Source organism: Microtus pennsylvanicus, chromosome 2 (assembly GCF_037038515.1).
Source record: "Microtus pennsylvanicus isolate mMicPen1 chromosome 2, mMicPen1.hap1, whole genome shotgun sequence".
Lineage (NCBI taxonomy): Eukaryota > Metazoa > Chordata > Mammalia > Rodentia > Cricetidae > Microtus > Microtus pennsylvanicus.
In genome coordinates this window covers 132,036,680-132,056,362 of record NC_134580.1, presented here as the reverse complement: position 1 = coordinate 132,056,362, position 19,683 = coordinate 132,036,680, and the positions used below count along the sequence as shown (strand labels likewise).

General features: G+C 46.8%; 1 protein-coding gene across 13 annotated transcripts in view; it reads right to left on the bottom strand.

The window, feature by feature from the left end:
• The window catches only part of Dlgap4 (DLG associated protein 4), a 150,442-nt gene that overhangs the window by 4,421 nt on the left and 126,338 nt on the right, over positions 1 to 19,683 (bottom strand). For 6 of the 13 annotated variants that reach the window (XM_075962768.1, XM_075962770.1, XM_075962772.1 and 3 more), the window contains 3 exons: positions 12,805 to 13,166; positions 10,754 to 10,833; positions 9,541 to 9,953 (listed from right to left, as the gene is read on the bottom strand). In XM_075962768.1, coding sequence (XP_075818883.1) covers positions 9,541 to 9,953; positions 10,754 to 10,833; positions 12,805 to 13,166 — 855 coding nt within the window. Of the gene's footprint in view, positions 1 to 9,540; positions 9,954 to 10,436; positions 10,526 to 10,753; positions 10,834 to 12,804; positions 13,167 to 19,683 lie in introns of all 13 variants that reach the window. The other 7 variants (XM_075962771.1, XM_075962765.1, XM_075962766.1 and 4 more) reach the window with 2 other exon arrangements.

The window sequence follows — 19,683 nt, the reverse complement described above, 5'->3', positions numbered from 1 at the left end:
TGTCATATATGCCTGATGAACCGAGTTCCAGCCCTGGAACCCGTGTAAAGATGGAAGGAGAGGGGCCTGGAGAGATGGCTCAGAGGTTAAGAGCATTGCCTGCTCTTCTAAAGGTCCTGGGTTCAATTCCCAGCAACCACATGGTGGCTCACAATCATCTGTAATGAGGTCTGGTGCCCTCTTCTGGCCTGCAGGCATACACAGAGACAGAATATTGTATACATGATAAATATTAAAAAAAAAAATGGAAGGAGAGTGGACTCTACCAGGTGCCCTCTGACCTCCATATCTTCCTCATCACATACACAAACACTTAATACTTTAAGTACTTTTTAGTCAGAGAGTAAGAAAAAATGGAGGATGCTATCTCAGCACTTTGGGATGGAGAACCAGAAGCTAGTCTGGAGACACACAGCAACACTGTTTAATACAAATGGCGACAGAGATCTGAGTTTGAGGCCAGCCTGGTCTATAGTGTGAGTTCCAGGACAGCCAGGGCTACACAGAGAAACTCTCTTGAAAAACAAAAAAACAAAACAAAAAAGCCTACAATAAAACAAACTACTATGTAAATGCTAGAGACGGACCCCAGGTCCTCTGTGTAGAGAAGTCAGTACTCTTAACCTCTAAGTGTTTGTCCAGTCTCTACCTGTGATGTTTACGTGGGAGACTAAGGCAGGATTACAAATTCAAGGCTTGCCACAAAAGTAGTGACTAAATAGGTAGAGGTTTCTTTTGGGGGTGATTAAAATATTGTATATTATGTAGTAATGACATCTAGATGACCTTGTAAATAAGGCTTCATGAACTGTGGCTGGAGAGATGGCTCAGGTTAAGAGCACTTAACCCTGAGGTCCTGAGTTCAATTTCCAGCAACCATTTGGTGGCTCATAACAATCTGTAATGAGATCTGGTGCCCTCTTCTGGTGTGCAGGCAAACATGCAGATAAATAAGGCTTCATGAACTGTATGGTAAAGGGGTGAATTTTGTTTCAAGTATGGCTCAATGGTATTGTACGGTTCAATTATCAATTATGTCTTAATCATGTTGTTAGAAACAACATCCAGAGCAGAAAGCAAAAAAATCCGCTGTAGGGGCTGGAGAAATGGCTCAGAGGTTAAGAGCATTGCTTGCTCTTTCAAAGGTCCTGAGTTCAATTCCCAGCAACCACATGGTGGCTCACAACCATCTGTAATGGGGTCTGGTGCCCTCTTCTGGCCTGCAGGCATACACACAGACAGAATATTGTATACATAACAAATAAATAAATATTAAAAAAAAAAAGAAAATCCGCTGTATACCAGTGGTGCAGATGGAGAAAGGAACACACTGCTGAGCAGTTCAGATCAACAAAATGAACGAAACACAAATGCAGGTGTTAATATAACACTACTGGGTCTCAGTAACAATGGCTGGGTTTTGTTTCTGCTTTTGATTTGAGACAAGGTCTTATGTAGCCCAGGCTGACCTTGAACTTGCTAAGTAGTGTAACCTGGCCTGAAACTCCTGATAATCCCACCTTTACCTCCAAAATCCTGGGATTACAACTGTGTATCACTACCGGGCTCAAGAAAAAGCATTTCAGGGGCCAGGAGATGGCTCAGTGGGTAAAATACCTGTTCCCCAACCCTGATAACCTGAGCTCCATTCTCAGAACCACCCCTGGCAAATTATCCTCTGACTTACACACCTACACATGGCACACGTGTCTCCGACACACACACACTTTTTAAAAAATATGAAAAAACCAAATCCACGTTTGAAAGAAAAAGTGTGGTGATGCACACTTGTAATCCCAGCACTTGGGAGGCTGAGTTCAAGGCTAGCCTTAGTGACATAGTAAAACCCTGTGTCACAAAACAATCAAGACTAAATACCACACAGTAGGCTTTTAATACAAATTTCACAATCAGGCCAAAGGAAGTGGCATGCATATTCCTCAGTGTTACATGTACATGTAGCAGAAATACATAAAGGCAATGGTACAAACAAATTCTAACGTTGCTTACTGTTATGCCAAGAAGGATTCCAAAACTGGACTTCAAACTGATCGGGGGGGGGGGGGAACTCAAGTATACATAAACCACACTGGAAAGGAACTACACTTGTATAATTCTGAAATAAAATCAACCAGTTCTTATTAAAAGGGACAACCAAATCAGCAATGAAGGACTGTAAGATACTCAGCACACAGACATGAAGATGGGTGTATGTACAAGGCAGCAACATTGAAAAGAGAATGGAAAACCAAAGACACAGTCTGAAAAACCAGTCCACGAGGCAGCACCACGAGTGTTAGGACTGTATAGAATCCCATCAAGACACAACAAAGCTGGGCCAAGGCAGGCCTACAATCCAAGCCAGAGGCGAGGCTGAAGCAGGAAGACCACAAGCTCAAGGTCTTCCTTGAAACACTCAGACCTGGTGTCCAGACTTAAAAGGTCAAGCACAGTGTTGTAGCATAAAGTTTCTGTCTCACTGGTCCCTCAGCCATTCAGTCCCAGAGACACAGCAGAGGCTTATATTAATTATAAACTGCTTGTTCTATTAGCACTCAGGCTTATTATTAAGTAGCTCTTACAACTTAAATTAACCCATAATTCTTGTCTATGTTTACATGGCTTGGTATATTTTCCCAGTAAGGCATTCTCATTTGCTTCCTCTGCATCTGGCTGGTGATCGACTCTATCTTTTTTCTTTCCAGAATTCTCTTAGTCTGGCTGCCCTGCCTGGCTATTGGCCAATCAGTGTTTTACTAAACTAATACAAGTGACGAGATCAGAAAAGCAAAGCAGCCAGCCACTAGCTCTTACCTCTATTTCAGACTGAAATGGCAATCCTGCCTCCAGGAATCAGAATGAGACTGAGAGGAAACCTGTCTCCTCCCATCTTATATTCCTCTCTAGTGCTGAGATTAAAGGTGTGCACCACTACCACCTGGCCTCTATGGCTAAATAGTGTGGCTACTGGGATTAAAGGTGTGTGCCACCAGTGCTTGGTCTGTATGGCTGACCAGTGTGGTTGTTTTACTCTCTGATCTTCAGGAAGGCTTTATTTATTAAAATACAAAAGAATATCACTACACAGTGGCACATACCTTTAATCCTAGCACTTGAGACTGAGGCAGGAGGATTAGAGTTTGTCTCAAAAACAAGCAAAGAAAGCAGGGTTGACAAGATGGCACGGTAAGTAAAGTGCTTGCTACATGTCCTCTGATCTCTGCAGCTGTGCCTCCTTCAACACACACACAAAGGGAAATCAGAATTTTAAGGGCATGTGTTGGGACAAACTCAACCTTTTATAGCAGGTAGTGCGATACAGAAACAGGTCCAAAGTGTGCAGCAAATACACTGAAAACAAAGTTATCATGAAATAGCCCTTTGGATTCATAGGCGCCATCCAGCTAGGTTCCCACGCTCAGCTTCACTGGGTAGTGCCTGGAGATTTTGGTCCTCCATGCACCCCATCACCTACACGGCTGTCAGCACCTATTCCTCACTCAGGGTTGATGGGCTTGTTCCCAGATGCAGCCTACCTCCCTCCTGGGGGAGCAGCTCTTGTGTTCTCTGCCAAACACATGTTTCATGACACCCCAGCACTGCTGTTGGCTCCTGCACGACCCCTTCTCTCACATGTGTGCTCAGAACAACACAGACATGCCCACAATGCCCTCAGCCTAGATCCATTCCTTCTCTGCTCTCTTACTGTGACCTTTACCCAAAAAGCTCTTCAAGGACTCATGTCAGCAGTACTAGCATCTGTCCCTAATAGTGGTCTCACCACTCGCAGAGGCTTCAGTTGTGAGCACTGAAGCCTTATGGTTACCATGACTTCAAACTGATAGCAATCATGCAATGACTGATGGATCTTGTTCCTGCCTTAAACAAATACACGCTACTATAAGTTTAATATTGAGACAAGGTCTCATTAAATGGCACAAGATGGCCTTGAACTAACTCCAGAGCCTTCTGCCTCAGCCTCCTAGTGACAGCATTACAGACATGTACCATGTTCAGTCTCGACAACTTCACATTAGTCTAATTGATTTCCTTTGTAATTATAATTTAAAAATTTATGTGTGTGTGCCTGAGTTGTATGTGTACCATGCACATTCATTGGATCCTCTGGAACTGGAGTTACAGATGGTTGTGAGCTGTCATGTGGGTGCTAGGAACCAAACCTAGGTCCTGGGACAGGAGAGATGGCGTTGTAAGCTGAAATAAACCCTTTTCTTCCTAAGTTGCTTTTGGTCAGAGTTTTAAACACAGCAATAGAAATCCTAAGAATCATTATAAAAACAGGCAAAGGAGCCATCTGTGATATTGCCCATCTTTAATTCACTCAAGATGTGAATACAACATCAGTCTGGGCTACTGTCAGATCCTGTCTCAAAACGGAATTAGTGAGCTGGTGCAATGGTTCAGTTGTTGAAGGTGCTTTGGTTCCTAGACTGCTGACCTGAGTTCAATCCCCACTCCTTCAAGTTGTCTTTTGGCACATGCCCCCTTCTCCATGCATAAATAAATGTAATTTTAAATATTAGGTGAAGTAATGGAGGGGGACAGCCCAACATCAACCTGACCTCCACATGTGTGCACACAGGCTAAGTGCACCTGCAGCACACCACATACACACACAGAAGCAAGTTTTATGTTACACATATTTTGCCATAGTAAGATTATGAAAAAGGGCTAGAGAGAGAAATAAAAGCCAGCAATTCTATTCCTAGGGATATACTAAAAAGAACTGAAAAACAAGTATTCAAATGAATATTAATGGAGACATTATTCAAAGTAGGTTTCATCATGTTATTAGAGAAGTCTTATGCTGGCACTTATAATCATTTCTTCATTGCTATTACATCAACATGACTTTTGTTATTTTTATTGGTCTGATATTTTCACTCATGGAATGTGCTTGTGCAAACTCTAAGAGGTAGGCTTCCCCTTTCTTTTTTTTTTTTTTTGGTTTTTCGAAACATGGTTTCTCTGTGGTTTTGGAGCCTGTCCTGGAACTAGCTCTTGTAGACCAGGTTGGTCTCGAACTCACAGAGATCCGCCTGCCTCTGCCTCCCGAGTGCTGGGATTAAAGGCGTGCGCCACCACCGCCCGGCTTCAGGCTTCCCCTTTCTTCTTTCTGTTTTGTGTGTGTGGTGCTGGGGATCAAGATTTCATTCAGGCTGAACAAGTGCTCTACTTGTTCTAATGAGGTACACCCCAGTCCACTTTCCTTTTCCTTACGTTTCTTGATGGACTTAAATATTACTACGAGGTCAACAACAGCTCTTGCTCTCACCATCAAGCTGTCCATTTTAAATAGGAATAAAATAACTAAAGTTCACTGGACATTCCAGGAAAGCCTCCAATCCTAAAGAGAAATAGAAAAAAAGAAACCTAAAGAAATAAAGGCAATGCAGGAACATAGGAAAGTAGATATACATAAATGTCTCAGAAGGAAAGGAGATGCGATACTCATCAATCAAGGGTAAAATCTTACAAAGAAATGAGCCTGCTGGTTAGTCATATAAGCATATGATGGACAGCCTGATATACTAATGTCAACAGAGTTCTCTAGTAAAGAACACAAAAACCCAGTAAGCAGACCAGATATGGTGGCTTCATACCTATAATCCTAGCACTTTGGGAGGCAGAGGCAGGTGGCTCTCTTGTGAGTTTAAAGATAGCCTGGTCTAAGAAAAACCCCATAAGCACCCACGAAGATATCATCAACATTGAAATATACCAAATATTTCACCATGGAAATATACCAAAACCACAGTGAGCTATCACAACCACTAATATGACTACCACATAAAAGTACTGGGAGAGGCCGGGTGACGGTGGCACACACCTTTAATCCCAGCACTTGGGAGGCACAGGCAGGAAGAGTGACATACTAAGTTCTAGGCAAGCTTTAAAAGAACCTAGTAGTGGTGGCACACAATCCCAGCACCGAGAGGCAAGGGCAGGTGGATCTCTGTGAGTTTGAGGCCAGCCTGGTCTACAGAGCAAGTTCCTGGAGAGCCAGGGCTACACAGAGAAACCCTGTCTCAATAAACTAAAACAAAACAAAAATACTGGAGAGGCAAACCAAGCAGGATGACCACAAATTCCCACCTGTACTATACAGTGAGAATCTGTCTAAACTTTAAAAGGTACCAGGAAATGAGAAGCTTCATATACAGCTGCCTTGGAGAATAGTTTAGCTTACTCTAAAAAAGTAGAGCAATTCATTCCTGGGTATATATACACAAAGAATGAGTACAGACTCACACTAAAACTGTACATCAGTTCAATTTCACAGTTCACTAGTACAGTTCAGTGTAGCACTAGTCATAAAAGCCTTCAAACAGAAACGATCCAAATGCCCACCAACTGATGCACTGCATAAACAAGATGCAGTACATCCATAAAAATGGAACATTTATTTAGCAACACAAAGGAAGTACTGGTACACACCACAACATGGGTAAACCTTAGTGGTGGCCTGAGTGACTACATGCGAGTCTGGGTTATTACTGCAAAAGGATTGATTTTATAGTAGGTAAGTTATATTTCAAGAAGGCTCAGGGCCGGGGTATGGGTTGGTGGAGGTAATATTAAGTAACTAAAGCAACTGAGAAATGAAAGAAATAAAAAATTACAAAAACACATAGAAAAGACAATACATGATGCAGAGAGAAGAGGAAAGGCAAAGTACGATGGTGCTTTCCTGTGGTCCTGGACTTGGTAGGCTAAAAGTTTGAGACTAGCCTTGGCTACACACTGAGTTCAAAGCTAGCTTGGGCTACAAAGCAAAACTCTGGGGGAGAAAGAAAAGGTGAGATAATCAACCCAGTAACTCTGACACCTGACGAGAATTTCAAGGAGAAAGAAACAGAACAAATACAAGTGAGAAAGGCGTGGTTGTCTGCTTTTTTGAGACATATTTCATTCTGCAACCCACACTAGCCTCACTCTTTAGTAATACCCCTGGCCTCTGCCTCAAGTGCTGGAATCATGGCATATGCCACCACACTCCACATTTTTGTTTTATGGACATAGTGTCTCTGGGTAGCTGTGCTGGCTGGAATTAACTGTCTGCTTTACAGAATGTAGAATCACCAGGAAGATGGCGTCTGGCATGGTGTGGGGGTTTATCTGGATTTTTGTTTAAGAGACCCACCCACTGTGGGTAAGCCATTCCCTGGTTAGGGTTCTAGATTAACAAGTGGAGAAAAAACTGACCAGCAGCAAGCATTCATGACTCTGTTCCTGATGTGCAGAGGCCAGTCGCTGCAAGCCCCTGACTTCCTGTCACAATGGACCATGCTCTGAAAGTGTGAGTGAGTGTAAATAAATCATTTCTCCTTTAAGTTGCTTTTGTCAGTTTTTTTTTTTTGCTTTGTTTTGTTTTGCTTTTTTGAGATAGGGTCTTACTATGAAGCTCTGGCTGGCCTTGAAATTGCCATTTACTAACTTCAAATTCACAGAGATTCACTTGCCTCTGCCTCCCAAATGCATTTGGGCATTAATTTGTTTTGTTACATTTGCTTATTTGCTGTGTGTGGGTATGTATGCCACGGCACACGTGTGGCAATCAGGGGGCAACGTGTAGGAGTAAGTTCTTTCCTTCTACTGTATGAGTCCTAGATTACACGCCAGTTGGAATCAGTGGCAAGTGCCACTACCTGGTGAGCCATCTTGTCAGCCCTTCTCAGAGTATTTCATCACAGCCAACAGAAAAAAGAAACTACAACAGTGGTCCAGACTGGCCTCAAATTTAAGGTGACCCTGCTGACCTCTCAAGTGACCCTCTGCTTCTCACGTGCTGGTATTGCTGTGTGTCATCAATCCTGTCTACATCTGTTCTTTCTTTCTTTCTTTCTTTCTTTCTTTCTTTCTTCTTCTTTTTAAAATTAATATAAGACTAGTTCTATGGAGCCAAAGACCAAGTCTTCAAGTCAGGCATGCCCAGTTAACTATTAGCAAAACAACAAATAAGATCTATTTCATGCATATTGCTAAGAGGCTTCACCAGAAAGTAAAGATCCTGAAAGCTTTCAGGGATAAAGTCCAAGGGCAGAGAAGCAGGATGGTTTTGAACTTTCCATCACAAGCAATGGAAGCCTACACAGTGCCTCTAAGGTGCTGAGAGAACATGACCCTAGTCATCACGCTTTAGTTCCCGCATTGTTACACACGTGCGCGCACACACTGGATTAGTCTCAACTTTACACCTCAACTGTGAGCTCTGAAGGACATGCCGAGCATCTACAAAGTGCTCTCAGAATAAAGTTTAATCCAGAAAAGTGGGACAAAGACCACGCAGTCAGCGCGAAGTGCCCATGGGGAAGAGTCAAGGGCAGTGCTGAAGAACAGGAGAAGGACTGTAGCTGGAAACAGACCCAGGGAACCAGGAAAAGTAGAAAACCCTAAGAAATCAATACTTAGTGACTTCATTTTAGAGAGAAACTAAACGCAATCACACTACAAAGAATAAATGTGCAGAACAGGCCAGGGCACAGCCACTGGAGCACGAGCTGGCTGCCTTCTGTCAGACACTTGTGGCTCTCTGATCTCTGCCACTGGTTTGATTTTTTTAAAGGTGCATCCTTATTAAATATATCAGGTACACGCCTCACACACCTCAGGAGTTCCCTGCCCCAAAGGTGGGTGTGACATCAAAGCTGGGAACAGGCACAAAGAGCAGTAAAAACAGACTCCACCAGCGCCCTCTGAATCATCAAAGGTGTCCTCAGAATATATCATCAGGGCCACTGGGACAACCTATCTGTACTCTGAAGATCTGTCCTTCCTTAATCTTCAGTTAGGAACAAATTGGGAAGCTAAGCTCTGGCAGAACTTGGTCAGTACAGGGTGATGGCCTAAAGGTTCCTAGAGGCTGCCTCCACCTGCCATGCCCTGATTCAGACTCCCTGAATACCACCAGTCCCTTTCCCATTATCCTCTTCTGTTTCAGTAGTGCTAGTGGATGAACCCAGGACCTCCTACATGCTAGCTCAGCACTACTGCAGGCAATCCTTGCCAGAAGCCATTTCTTAGCCTCTTTCTTTTTAAGTATGCACAGTATTGACAGAAACTAAGTGGAAAAGCAGAAACTTCTGTCTCTGCATGTATAGTTTCCTCCTGCTGGGGCCAGGTAAGATGTACCTGGTGGGCAGTAAGCACTCAATAAAGAGTGGGGAAGATGTAATTAGGGTGGCAGCTTTGTGTCCAGCACTTCATCAGGGCCTTTCCACTAATTCCCACAGTCAGTCCTCACAAGGTGCTTATGCAGCTAGAGATGAAGATCAGAAACAGGCGACTGATCTGGGATCCTGTGCTGCTGAGCCCACAGCCTACACCACAGGCAGCTACAATCACCATAATCACCATAATGTCCATGAAGGGAAGAGGTCAGGTTAGGCAGGTGGAAAGAATGAACACCCAGAGGCAAGCTCACAAAAAAGGGCAAAAACAGAGCCTATGCTCCTCCCTGAGAAGCTCTGAGGCTGGCTTGACACCAGATACCCAGGGGATCACCCTTGTAAGACCCACCTTCTTCAGAGAGGTTGTTCTCTTTGGTCTCCTTGTCCATCTGGCAGCACCAGCCTTCCAGTCTCTCTGTTTCTGCCTGAAGGAGCTTCAGGAACCAGTAGCCATCCCTGCGGCAGGCCCCGGGCTGGGCTGGCTCTGCTGGGGAGCTGGAGGAGGTCTCCAGCCAAGGGTCAGGTGGGGGCAGCGAAGACGCCTCCAGGGCAGGGTCGCTGTTATCTCCATAGGAGAGGTTGCGCTTGATCTGGGCAATCTTGGGGGCCTGTCGGGGGCCAGCATCAATGCTGATGGAATTGGGGTGTGGGGTACAGTCTGGGAGACTCCTCTCAGATGACTTACAGCTGGAGTCATTGGCATCCTGGGTATCGGAGTCAGTGTCCCGACGGGAGGACATGCTGTGAGAGGGGACGCTGCTTCTGTGGGGGCAGGGTGGGGACAAGAAGGAGTGAGTCACCAAGAGGGTCAGAAACCAGAGGCCACCTGACCTGGACACACGGGGAGACAGAGAAACGGATGCATCATCTGCTCACCATGCGCCTGAAGCGGGTCCCACAGCCCCCCGCTCATTCTCTGCTCAGCCCTTGGCACCCTGCCCATGCCCACACGCGCACACACACACAAGGACAAGGTCATAAGGTTGTCTGTTTACTGCAGTGGGGCTAGGAAGACCACCAACATCAGGGGAGCTGGGGGCTACAGCCCAGCCCAGGCTTGTTCCCCTTAGGGAGACTGGTCTAGAGCAAGTGCTCATGTGTCCACCCGCTTGCCCTGCCCAGCCCCCACACCTGAGCCACCACCCACACCCACACCCAGCTTGGGTTAGGGAGAGCGGGGAGAGGTGAGGGCGGAGGGAGGGAGAGGAGAGGGGATAGCAGCCACCACACCTCTGTCCAACTTACCGCCAGTCGTCCTCTACCTGAACCCCGATGGACTGGAATTTGGTAGCGGGACTGGGCTCCTCTTTTGGCACTGGCTGAATGCAGTCAACCTTATTGAAGGACAACGACAGCAACGGCACGGAGACAAAGACAAGAATAAAAACAAACACCACACTTGCTGCTGAAATTCACATTAGTGGGACGACGCAAACAGACATGTGACGGACAGACACGAGGCATGCAGACACTGCACATGGGCCCAAGCAGGGCCAGATTAAGCCGGGCACTGCTCATTCGCGCAGAGGCGGGAGGGGATGGAGATGACTGGCTTTCCCTACTCTGAGGAGGGCGCCATCACATCGATCGCTTTGGGTCCGTTGTCCTCCGAGAGGTGGGAACCGCTCCTTCTAGTCCTCTCCTTTACACGATCAGAGAGAAAAAAAGGACGACGGGAGAGAACACACACAAAGCCACAGCCGTTATCTGGTGTAGTTGAAGCCGAGGGCTGTCTGGAGGCAAAGATAATTCCCCTAACCCTGCTGCGGCCTGGAAGGGGAACTGGTGAGCACCTGTATTCAGTGCCAATCACAGACAGCAGTTCTCAAACCCAGAACCCAGAGCCAGCGATGCTATGGGATCCTGTCCCTGGACTTGTCATACTTGCTTTGTAAAGGGGAGGAAATATGACAACACTCATGCCCTGGGCCCAGCCATGGAGCAGCCAGCTAAGCCCACCCATCAAGGCTCCAATACAAGGGGGAGCTCACACTTGGACCTGGGGCTTGAGGTGTCAGTCTGGGAAGAAAGTCTCAGGGGCTGGGGTTCTAGGCTCAGGGGTCAGAACAGCTTTCTGGAATAGGAATAAAGTCACTTTCTTTGGCAAGAGCCAGCTCGGGAAGCACAGCTGTCTCCAAAGACTGTGAGTGACAGAGTGGGTCAGGTGAAGGAGGTGCTCAGAAGGCTCTCAGAGTTCCTTCCCCAAGTGTAACAGTCTCATTAAAGGACTCAAAGCTTCTCCTGACCTTCTAAGAGGGGAAGAGAATCTGGTTTGGCCAACAAGGAGGTGGTCCTCCCAAACAAAGACATGGTGGTCAAAAAGGCCCAAGGGTCAAATACTGGGCAACTTCTATGTTCAAAAGAGGCCATGGGGGCAAGTGCTGGTACTCCTGAAGAAACTCAGCTGGAAGCCAGGGGGATCTGTCCAACTTCCTTTTAGTACACAGTGGGAGGTGGGGGGAGGACGGACGTGGAAGGCCAGAGCCGTTTCTTGGGAACCCAGGCAAAGATAAGGAACTGTCAGCATTTTTTGTTCTGTCCAGGCTCCCTCTGCATCCCTCACTCCTTTTACATTTTAGTGTTTTATCGTCAACCTGATCGCATCCACTCACTCCTGCTGCTGAGGAGAGACATTCCTGTAGCCCTAATGCTGCTGCAATAGATCTCACCTTGTTGTCGACCCTCCTGCTGGCTTGGAAGTGGTCCTCCATTTCCCCACACTCCTGACCCCATCTTCTACTTAGCTGGCCTTGCCTCCCTCACTGCCTTCTACTGTCGTCTGGAGGTTCAGCAGCTAGCAGAGGACTCTCTGGATTTGGATCAATTCTTAGAAACTGCAAGGCTGAGCTCAATTTGCCTCACTCGGCTAACAGAAGATAGACACCTGAAACGGGGTACTGCCAGGCAGTGGAAGGTAAGCTGGATACCGTGGATTTAAGTATACAATAGATTTGGCTTCTAGATGGAACTTGGGGCTTGGGCCACAGGGCCGTCCTGCCTATCTGGACCCTTTTTTATGAAGGGAGGCATAGAGACTGCCATCACACTTCCTACTTCACCATGGGTCTGGTGCTTTAAGAGACCTACCTGTCCCCAAGGCCTGAGTGGGCTCTGGGTCAAGTTCCCCTTGAACAACCCCCATGGCTCAAGGGCCCTGGTCCCAGGCTTCTAGCCCATCAGCGTCTATGCTCCACGATGCTCCCGCTGCCAAGCGGGGCCATGGCTTCCGTATCGAGCTGACCTTGGATTAGAGAACTGTTAAACCAGCCCCACCTCCCATGGATTTTCTGGCAGGGCAAAGGATGAAGTGGACAGACAGACAGTGGACAGCAAACAGTGTACAGGAGCTTGCTGGCTGAGTGTAACTACATTCACTGGGACAACCCACTAGAGGATCAGAAACATGTCCACAGCTATGGACCCACAGCATGGGTGGCTGGATACAAGCGAGTGTGGCTACAGGCAAAATTTAGTTGGACCATTTGGGGCAGATGCCCCCAAATAGACAAACAAAACACTTCTTCCTGGGAGACCTAGTGGGCCTCCACTAGATGTAATTACACACAGGCCGGTGCACAGAGTGGACGGAAGACAAAGCAAAAAGGACCCCTACTTGTATTCCTATCGACGACAGTTTCCTTTTGGGGATGGCCTCAGAATGGGACTCAGAGCTCGTCAGTGTCCCTTGTTCACTCTTCAGAGCTGCATGCTTAGGGGGTGGCTCCGGAGCTTCAGGGCCTGGGCTGATTCCACCACGTGTCACACTGGGTGGTCGGGTACTGCTGTCCAGGCTATCTGATGAGTTGCTCAAGCCGGACTGGCTTGTCACTTCACTCTTGTGGTCTTGACTGTCCAGGTAGGTGTCCTGAGCAGACTCGGTACTGCTCTGGACAGTGACTGAGATGAACGGCTTTGATGTAGTACGTGGAGGGACCGGTGGTGGGGTCTTCTTATAAGCCACAAGGCATGATGAACCTGCAGATGGGCAAGAGGAGGGCAAGATGAAGGTGAAGCCTCTAACCCGTAGAGGCCCTGCCTGACTTGGCCAAGCTCTGACCTTACCAGAGGATTCTGAAGCAACAGTGAGAGTCACACACAGCAATGACCAATACAGGTGCATAGGTCCTGTCTACCCTCTTGCAAGGCCAAATCTAGTGGGGAAGCAATATTACTTGAAGATGCTCTCCACAAGGCTGTGACAAAGCATGACCAATGTCACGAGGAGGCAGTAACAACAGAGGAACTTATCTTGCCTTCCCCAGGTCACTCTGTGACCCTTTGGGTCCTGCAGCTTCTTAGCCTTTTTTCTACTTTCCTTCCCCACTCCTTCTGTGTGAACATTCTGCCCATCTGACAAAAAAAAAAAAATCACACTTTGCCATTCTCACCCACTTACTCCTACAAAGCTTCCACCATGCCTGATCCTTCTATCTGTTCCTGCTAAGATTCAGGAAAACAGGCATTACCAAAAGTCTGAGTCAGCTGGGGCTGGCAGCAGCAGGGCACACATCAGCACAGGTTAGTGCTCGCTTCCTAGGCTGCACTGTCTGGAACCAGATGAATTCCTCCAGCAGTGCTAAATCTCAACAGGGACCTTTCTCAGTCCTTCCTTCTAAGTGTCCTCTCCTATGAGGGCACACCAAACAAGCCCCTATCCAGGTCTTGAGTGCCCTCTCCTATAGGGACCCAAGCCAGCCCCTCCAAGGGAGTAGAGGTTACTCATCAAAGAGATGGTACCCACTCAATAACAATCCACAAATAAGGCCCAGTGCCACAGAGGCTGGAGAAAGCCCTCTATCTGCCAGTAGAGAATGCCACTACACAACCTGATAGAATGGCTATGAGAAAGTGGCACAATCAAACACTAAGGCTGTGGAGAAACTGAGTGACACATACAACCACCTTGGAAAAAGGATTGGCATTTTCTTATAAAATCAGACATGCAATTATCACACAACTCAGCAAGAATAATCAGGCAAGTAGCATAAAGAAATACGCATGCAAGTTCAGGCAATTCTCTCTGTAAAGCCCAGAAACTGAAAACAAGTAGCTAAGTGATTGAACGGTGGCACATCTATACTATGGAGTACACTAGGGAGTGAGAAGAAATGAATAAAGCCACATGACGACTTAAATGAATCTCATGTCATTTGTGCCTAGTGGGTGAAGCAATCCCTCAAAGTTTCACAGTGAATGACTATTTTTATAACATTTTTGAAATGACCAGATTTTTTAAAAATGATAACAGATTAGCAACTGCCAGGGCAGAGGGTATACCCAGGGAGAAGACAATGGGGAAGACAAGAGGGAAGACAGTAAAATGAACTCCCACACACGTGCAGTGATGGAATTGCTCAGTGCCCCGCGACCATGGCATCATTAAAAGAACTTGCATGAGAAGAAACTGCACTCACTGAACATGGACAAGAATGAGCACACTAACAGGGAAATCTGTAAGACGGGTGGTCTGTGTCTTTGCCAGCATCCCGGTGTAAGATCCATGGAAACTGGCTACAGGGCAATACAGGTTACCTTCTCTATTGTTTCTTGCACATAAACCTGCAATCAAGTGAGTTAAAACTTAAGACGAGTGTTGCTAAAGCAGCAGTGGCCAGGAGACTGGTGACTGGTGATATGCCTAAGCGTTTGCACTCAGTTCTTATTTCCCACTCTCAAACTTCCCAGCTCTGCTCAGGCCTCTGGAGGAAACAGGACTTCCTCGCATACACTCACCTGCAGTCTCTGTCACTAAATTAAGATCACTGAGGATGTGGGGGATAGCTGCATTTCTGGGTTAAAAGAAAGACCATAGGAGAGGTAGGAGGAGGGGCAGGCTTTACTACACAGGCTGACAGATTAAAGTTGGCTTTGTGGCTCTATAAGGTGGGGTATCAATCATACCCACTTTACAGATGGGTACATGCACCTCAGAAAGGCTGGAGAATGTGCTCAGAGTTAGCAGTGCTCAGTGGCAACCACATTTACTGGACTGTGCAGCCCACCTCACTGTTTCCCAGGCCTTGGCACCCTCCCAGCTGGGCACAGAGGCATAGGCATATCCAAGCCCAGATCCTACTGCTAGGGCAGGAAGGATCGAGACTGAAGGCAGAGACCTGACTTTAGGGGCAGGAGTTTGCTTTCTGGGCTTTCCAGTGTCCTCATCTATCTGGTACTTCCAACTGGCAACAGCACACCAAATTCACACAGTCCTTGGCAAACTCAAAGCATCCCCGCCTTACACTCTTACTCTGGGATAGATGCACCACTGTGACTGAGGGCAGGAGTTCTCCTGCTTGTCTCACGTTATTCTATTCTGGTAAGGGTCCAAAAGCCAGGAAGCAGCATGAACCAGACAAGCCCAGGTTCAAATCCTGTTCTGCCATTCACCAGTTGTGAAGCAGTCACCTTGCAGAAAAGGAATGATGACATTGGCTACATCACAGAAGCCAGGCTCTGCATGGCCCAGCATGGAATGGTCCTACTGGCATCTAGGAAAGAGGAACTAGGTCAGATTCATAAGTTCCCAGCTACAGGGTCTGTGACTAGTATGGGGAGAAAGAGGGTTCCATAACAAGATGAACATACAGGGCAATTACTAAAATCAATGCTACCAGAGCACAGCAGACAGGGCTGACTTACTAGGCTTTCAGGAATGGGAATGCCTGGCCTAAAAGTCCCAGAGGAAGCAGGTTTTAGTGACGGTGGTGGTGGGTTTATGCCCAAGATTGGCACACTGAAAGCAATACTATGAAAATGCCAAGAACTCACCTCTTAAGGGGAGGGAACAACTCAGAACTAGACAGGGTCCTTGTCATCATTTGTATGGTGGAACAGATACTATGTATGGTGGTCACAAAAATGTGCTGTCTCCCAGGATGAGGAGATGAGGGTTCTACTACAGCCAGGAATCAAGAAAGGAGAGTTCTAGACTACCTCTCAGGGTTACAAAGGGCCAGGGTCTGCCTGAAGAACACAGAGGCCTGAATCCTGGCATTAGAGTGAATGTGTGAGAGGCTAGACCAAAGGCAGTAAGGACTGGACAGACAGATAACAGAAAAAATGAATTATCTTGGATTTGTCTCTGGGATATAGGCCCCAGCTAAATAAGGGCTAAGACTAGCAGAGAGGACTTGGGACTTCTTAGGGGGAAGGCATACCTCTACTGGGCCCTGACCTCACACTTCTCTCATTTCTCTCATGTGAACAGAGGCTAGAGCCTGACCTTTGCTACTGCCAACACCTCATTCTGGCCACCTCTCCCACAACTGTTCCTTGTGTGTTCAAGTGTCACTTCCTTTTCTTTTGTCACCTTTCCCACCTTTAAGGATTCACTCGTCACTTGCGATAGGCCAGGGGCAGTAGTGAGAATTCTGTTCTGGCATAGGCTCAGGATAATGACTCAAGGACTGAAGGCTGACAATAAACAGCTGTTGAATAAGAAAATGAACCTCATTATTGTTACCCAAATTCTACAACTGCCAAAAATTAAGATTTTTTTGTTCAGGCTAAGTACATGCCCATACCGTAATCCTAGAACCTGTTTGAATTCAGGGATGCTCTAAGTTCTATGTAGGCCTGGCTAACACAGTGGGTTCCAGACCAGTAAGGGCTCAGAGTAGAGTGACATCCTCTTTCTTTGTGGGTAACATTACTTGCTGTGTAATCATGAAGACCCCATAAAAGCTGGGCATGGATGTATGCTCCTGTAACCTCAGGGCTAGGGGTAGGAGAGACAAGAGAATGGAAGGGCTCATAGCCTCCAGCTCACCCAGACTGGCAATGTGGCTCAGTGGGTAAAGATGCTTAAAGCCAAATGTAAGAGAGAACTAACTCCCATAGTTGTCCTCTGGCTTCCACACGCACACTGTAACATGTGCACACACACTAAATAAATGTAATAAAAAAAATGAAACAACAAAAATAAGAGAGCCCGGTCCAGCATGCCCAATTCACAGAAATAAGGAGAAAAGAACAGGACACCTGACACCTTCCTCTGGTCTCCACACCTGCACATATGTGTGTGCGTGCACACAAACAGAAAAATATACATATTAAAATTAGCCAGGCATGATGGCGCACGCCTTTAATCCTAGCACTTGGGAGGCAGCGACAGGAGGATCTCTGGGAGTTTGAGGCCAGCCTGGTACAAAGAGAGTTCCAGGACAGCCAGGGCTGTTACACATAGAGACCCTATATCAGAAAAAACAAAAACCAAAAAAAAAAAAAAAAAAACTAAAACCAAACCAAGCAAAACCTTAAAAAATAAAATTTTTTATGGTGAGGAGGTGGCTCAGTAGGTAAAGGGCTTGCTCAGCAAACACTGGGACTCAATTTGGAACCGATTCCAGGGGATTGTTGTCTAGCTCAAATGTAAGTCCTGGTTTCAGTGGGAAAGTCTATTTTAATAATGAGGAGAGCAATAAAAGAAGACAATTGATTCCAGCCTCTGGCATCCATTATCTGCACGTACTGATTTGGCCCAACACATTAGTCTTCAAGGTTCTAAGAGCCTTCCTGATTCAGGACCCTGTTTTGGTCCCCACTAACCTTTCTCTATGGCTTCCACTCCTCCCACTTTGTCAGTGTGCCTCCTCTAAACATACCACACTTTCAAGTGTCTTTACAAATGCCTCTTCCAGACGGAACCTTTCTCCATCCTTGTACTTCCTGGCCTATCAGCTCCTCCACCCTGTGTCTTCCCTCTTTCCATCAACTGCAACACTCAGGGTTAGGGTTGTGCTCATGTTTAATCATGGTGCTTGTGTGTTGGTGTCCAGTGCCTAGCCTAGAGGCTGCAAAGGTACCATATATCAAATCAACTTCAGAGGGAGGCAAATGGCCTAGAGACCTAAGAGGTTAGAACTGAGAAGCATAGCTCTGCTTTCTCACGATTGATTGCTGCCTCCCTGCCCCCCGAGATGTTGGTATCGGGGTTTACAACATAGTTTAAATGTTCACCACCTAACTCTTGGTTCATTACTGGAAAGTTCTGACTTTCCCTGAGAAGTTTGGGAGTGAGCACCCTTTCAGTATAACTGTCTGAGGACCCTTGTACTTCAAAGAGTCTAAGCCACAGCATGATGATTCATATATACCCCAACCACATGCTTCCCTCCCACCACTCAGCCATGCACGCCCCTCATGCCAAGGCAGAAGCCAATTTGCAACACAGTCTCAAAGTAGTTAGCATCCTTGTCCCTCAGCACACAAAACCTCATTTCTTTGAAGTAGGTGACCAGAGTACTTCATTTCTGCCTTTTTGCTTCAAGATTTCATCTGGCAGGCACCGTTTAGTGGCACCTGTGTATGACTTAACCATATGAAAGGTACAGACAAGAGGATCAGGAGTTCAAAGCTAACTTCCACTACATACCAAGTTCAAGATCAGCTGGGGTTACAATGAGACTGTCTCAAAAAGTAAAATATTAAAGATTTTACCCACTGCCAGGTCAGGTGAATGTTTCCACATTCTGCTTTTTAAAGCCAGAGTGTCTGTTAGCTAGACAGAGCATCAGACACTCAGGGTAGCTGGGACTCCATCTCCTAAGGAAGCCCACAGCAGCCCCCAAGAAGCTAGTTTCTACAAGTGTTTCACTTGGTAGCTGGGCTAGGTGATCCCAAGGCCATTGCTTCCTCAGGCTGCTGGCTGTTGGGGCATGATGAAGAAAGAGGAGAAAGGCCCTAGACACCTCAAGGAATGGATGACAGGAAGGAAACAGGGAACAGACCTTAGAATCGTAGGAGGCCACCCAGCTCCAGGCTCCACATGAGTAGACAGGGCTGACCTCAGACTCAAGTTCCCTTATTTCCTTCTAGTGGTGCTGCTAGGCCTGAAGATCTCATTCCTGCTCCTACTCAACAAGAGGCTGCCAATCCTAAGCTAGAACAGACATTCTCCGTGTGTTATGGCAGAAACCGCTCCAAGATGCCACCAATTCAATCCCAGGCTTCTCTCTCGTTCCTGTCTCCACCTCAGAAGTAGGGAAGCTGGAAAGAATTCTATGCAGTAAAGCCAGGATCAGGGACAGGTTACCCTCAGAGCCACCATCCTGGTGACAGCTGCTGTGTAGCAGCACCACCTCCCTTGAGGTGCCTCAAGTCAACAACACTGGACTGACAACACCTTTCAGGCTAGTACTCTCCAGGTCCCACGATCCCCTGCGTATTAGGGAGGGGTCAAGGCACCACACGAGATGCTCTTCAACCACAGGGTACCTAAGGGCTGCTCCAGAGTAGAGCGTCCCCAACTGCTTTCCCACCCTTGTCTCCATCTACAGCTACCCTCACCTGCATCACCCACACATTCCTGCTCCTTGGGGTTTGCCTCCTGTTCTACACTTCTTGTCCCTTTCCATCCTGCTCCCTGGAAGAATTCAACCTATGGCACTATGAGACCTTTCAATCTCAAAGGTCCAACCTACCCAGTCCCACTCAGGGACTCTGTATCTGCACCTGCTTTGGGCCTCAGTGTCCACAGAAGTCAACAAGTTAC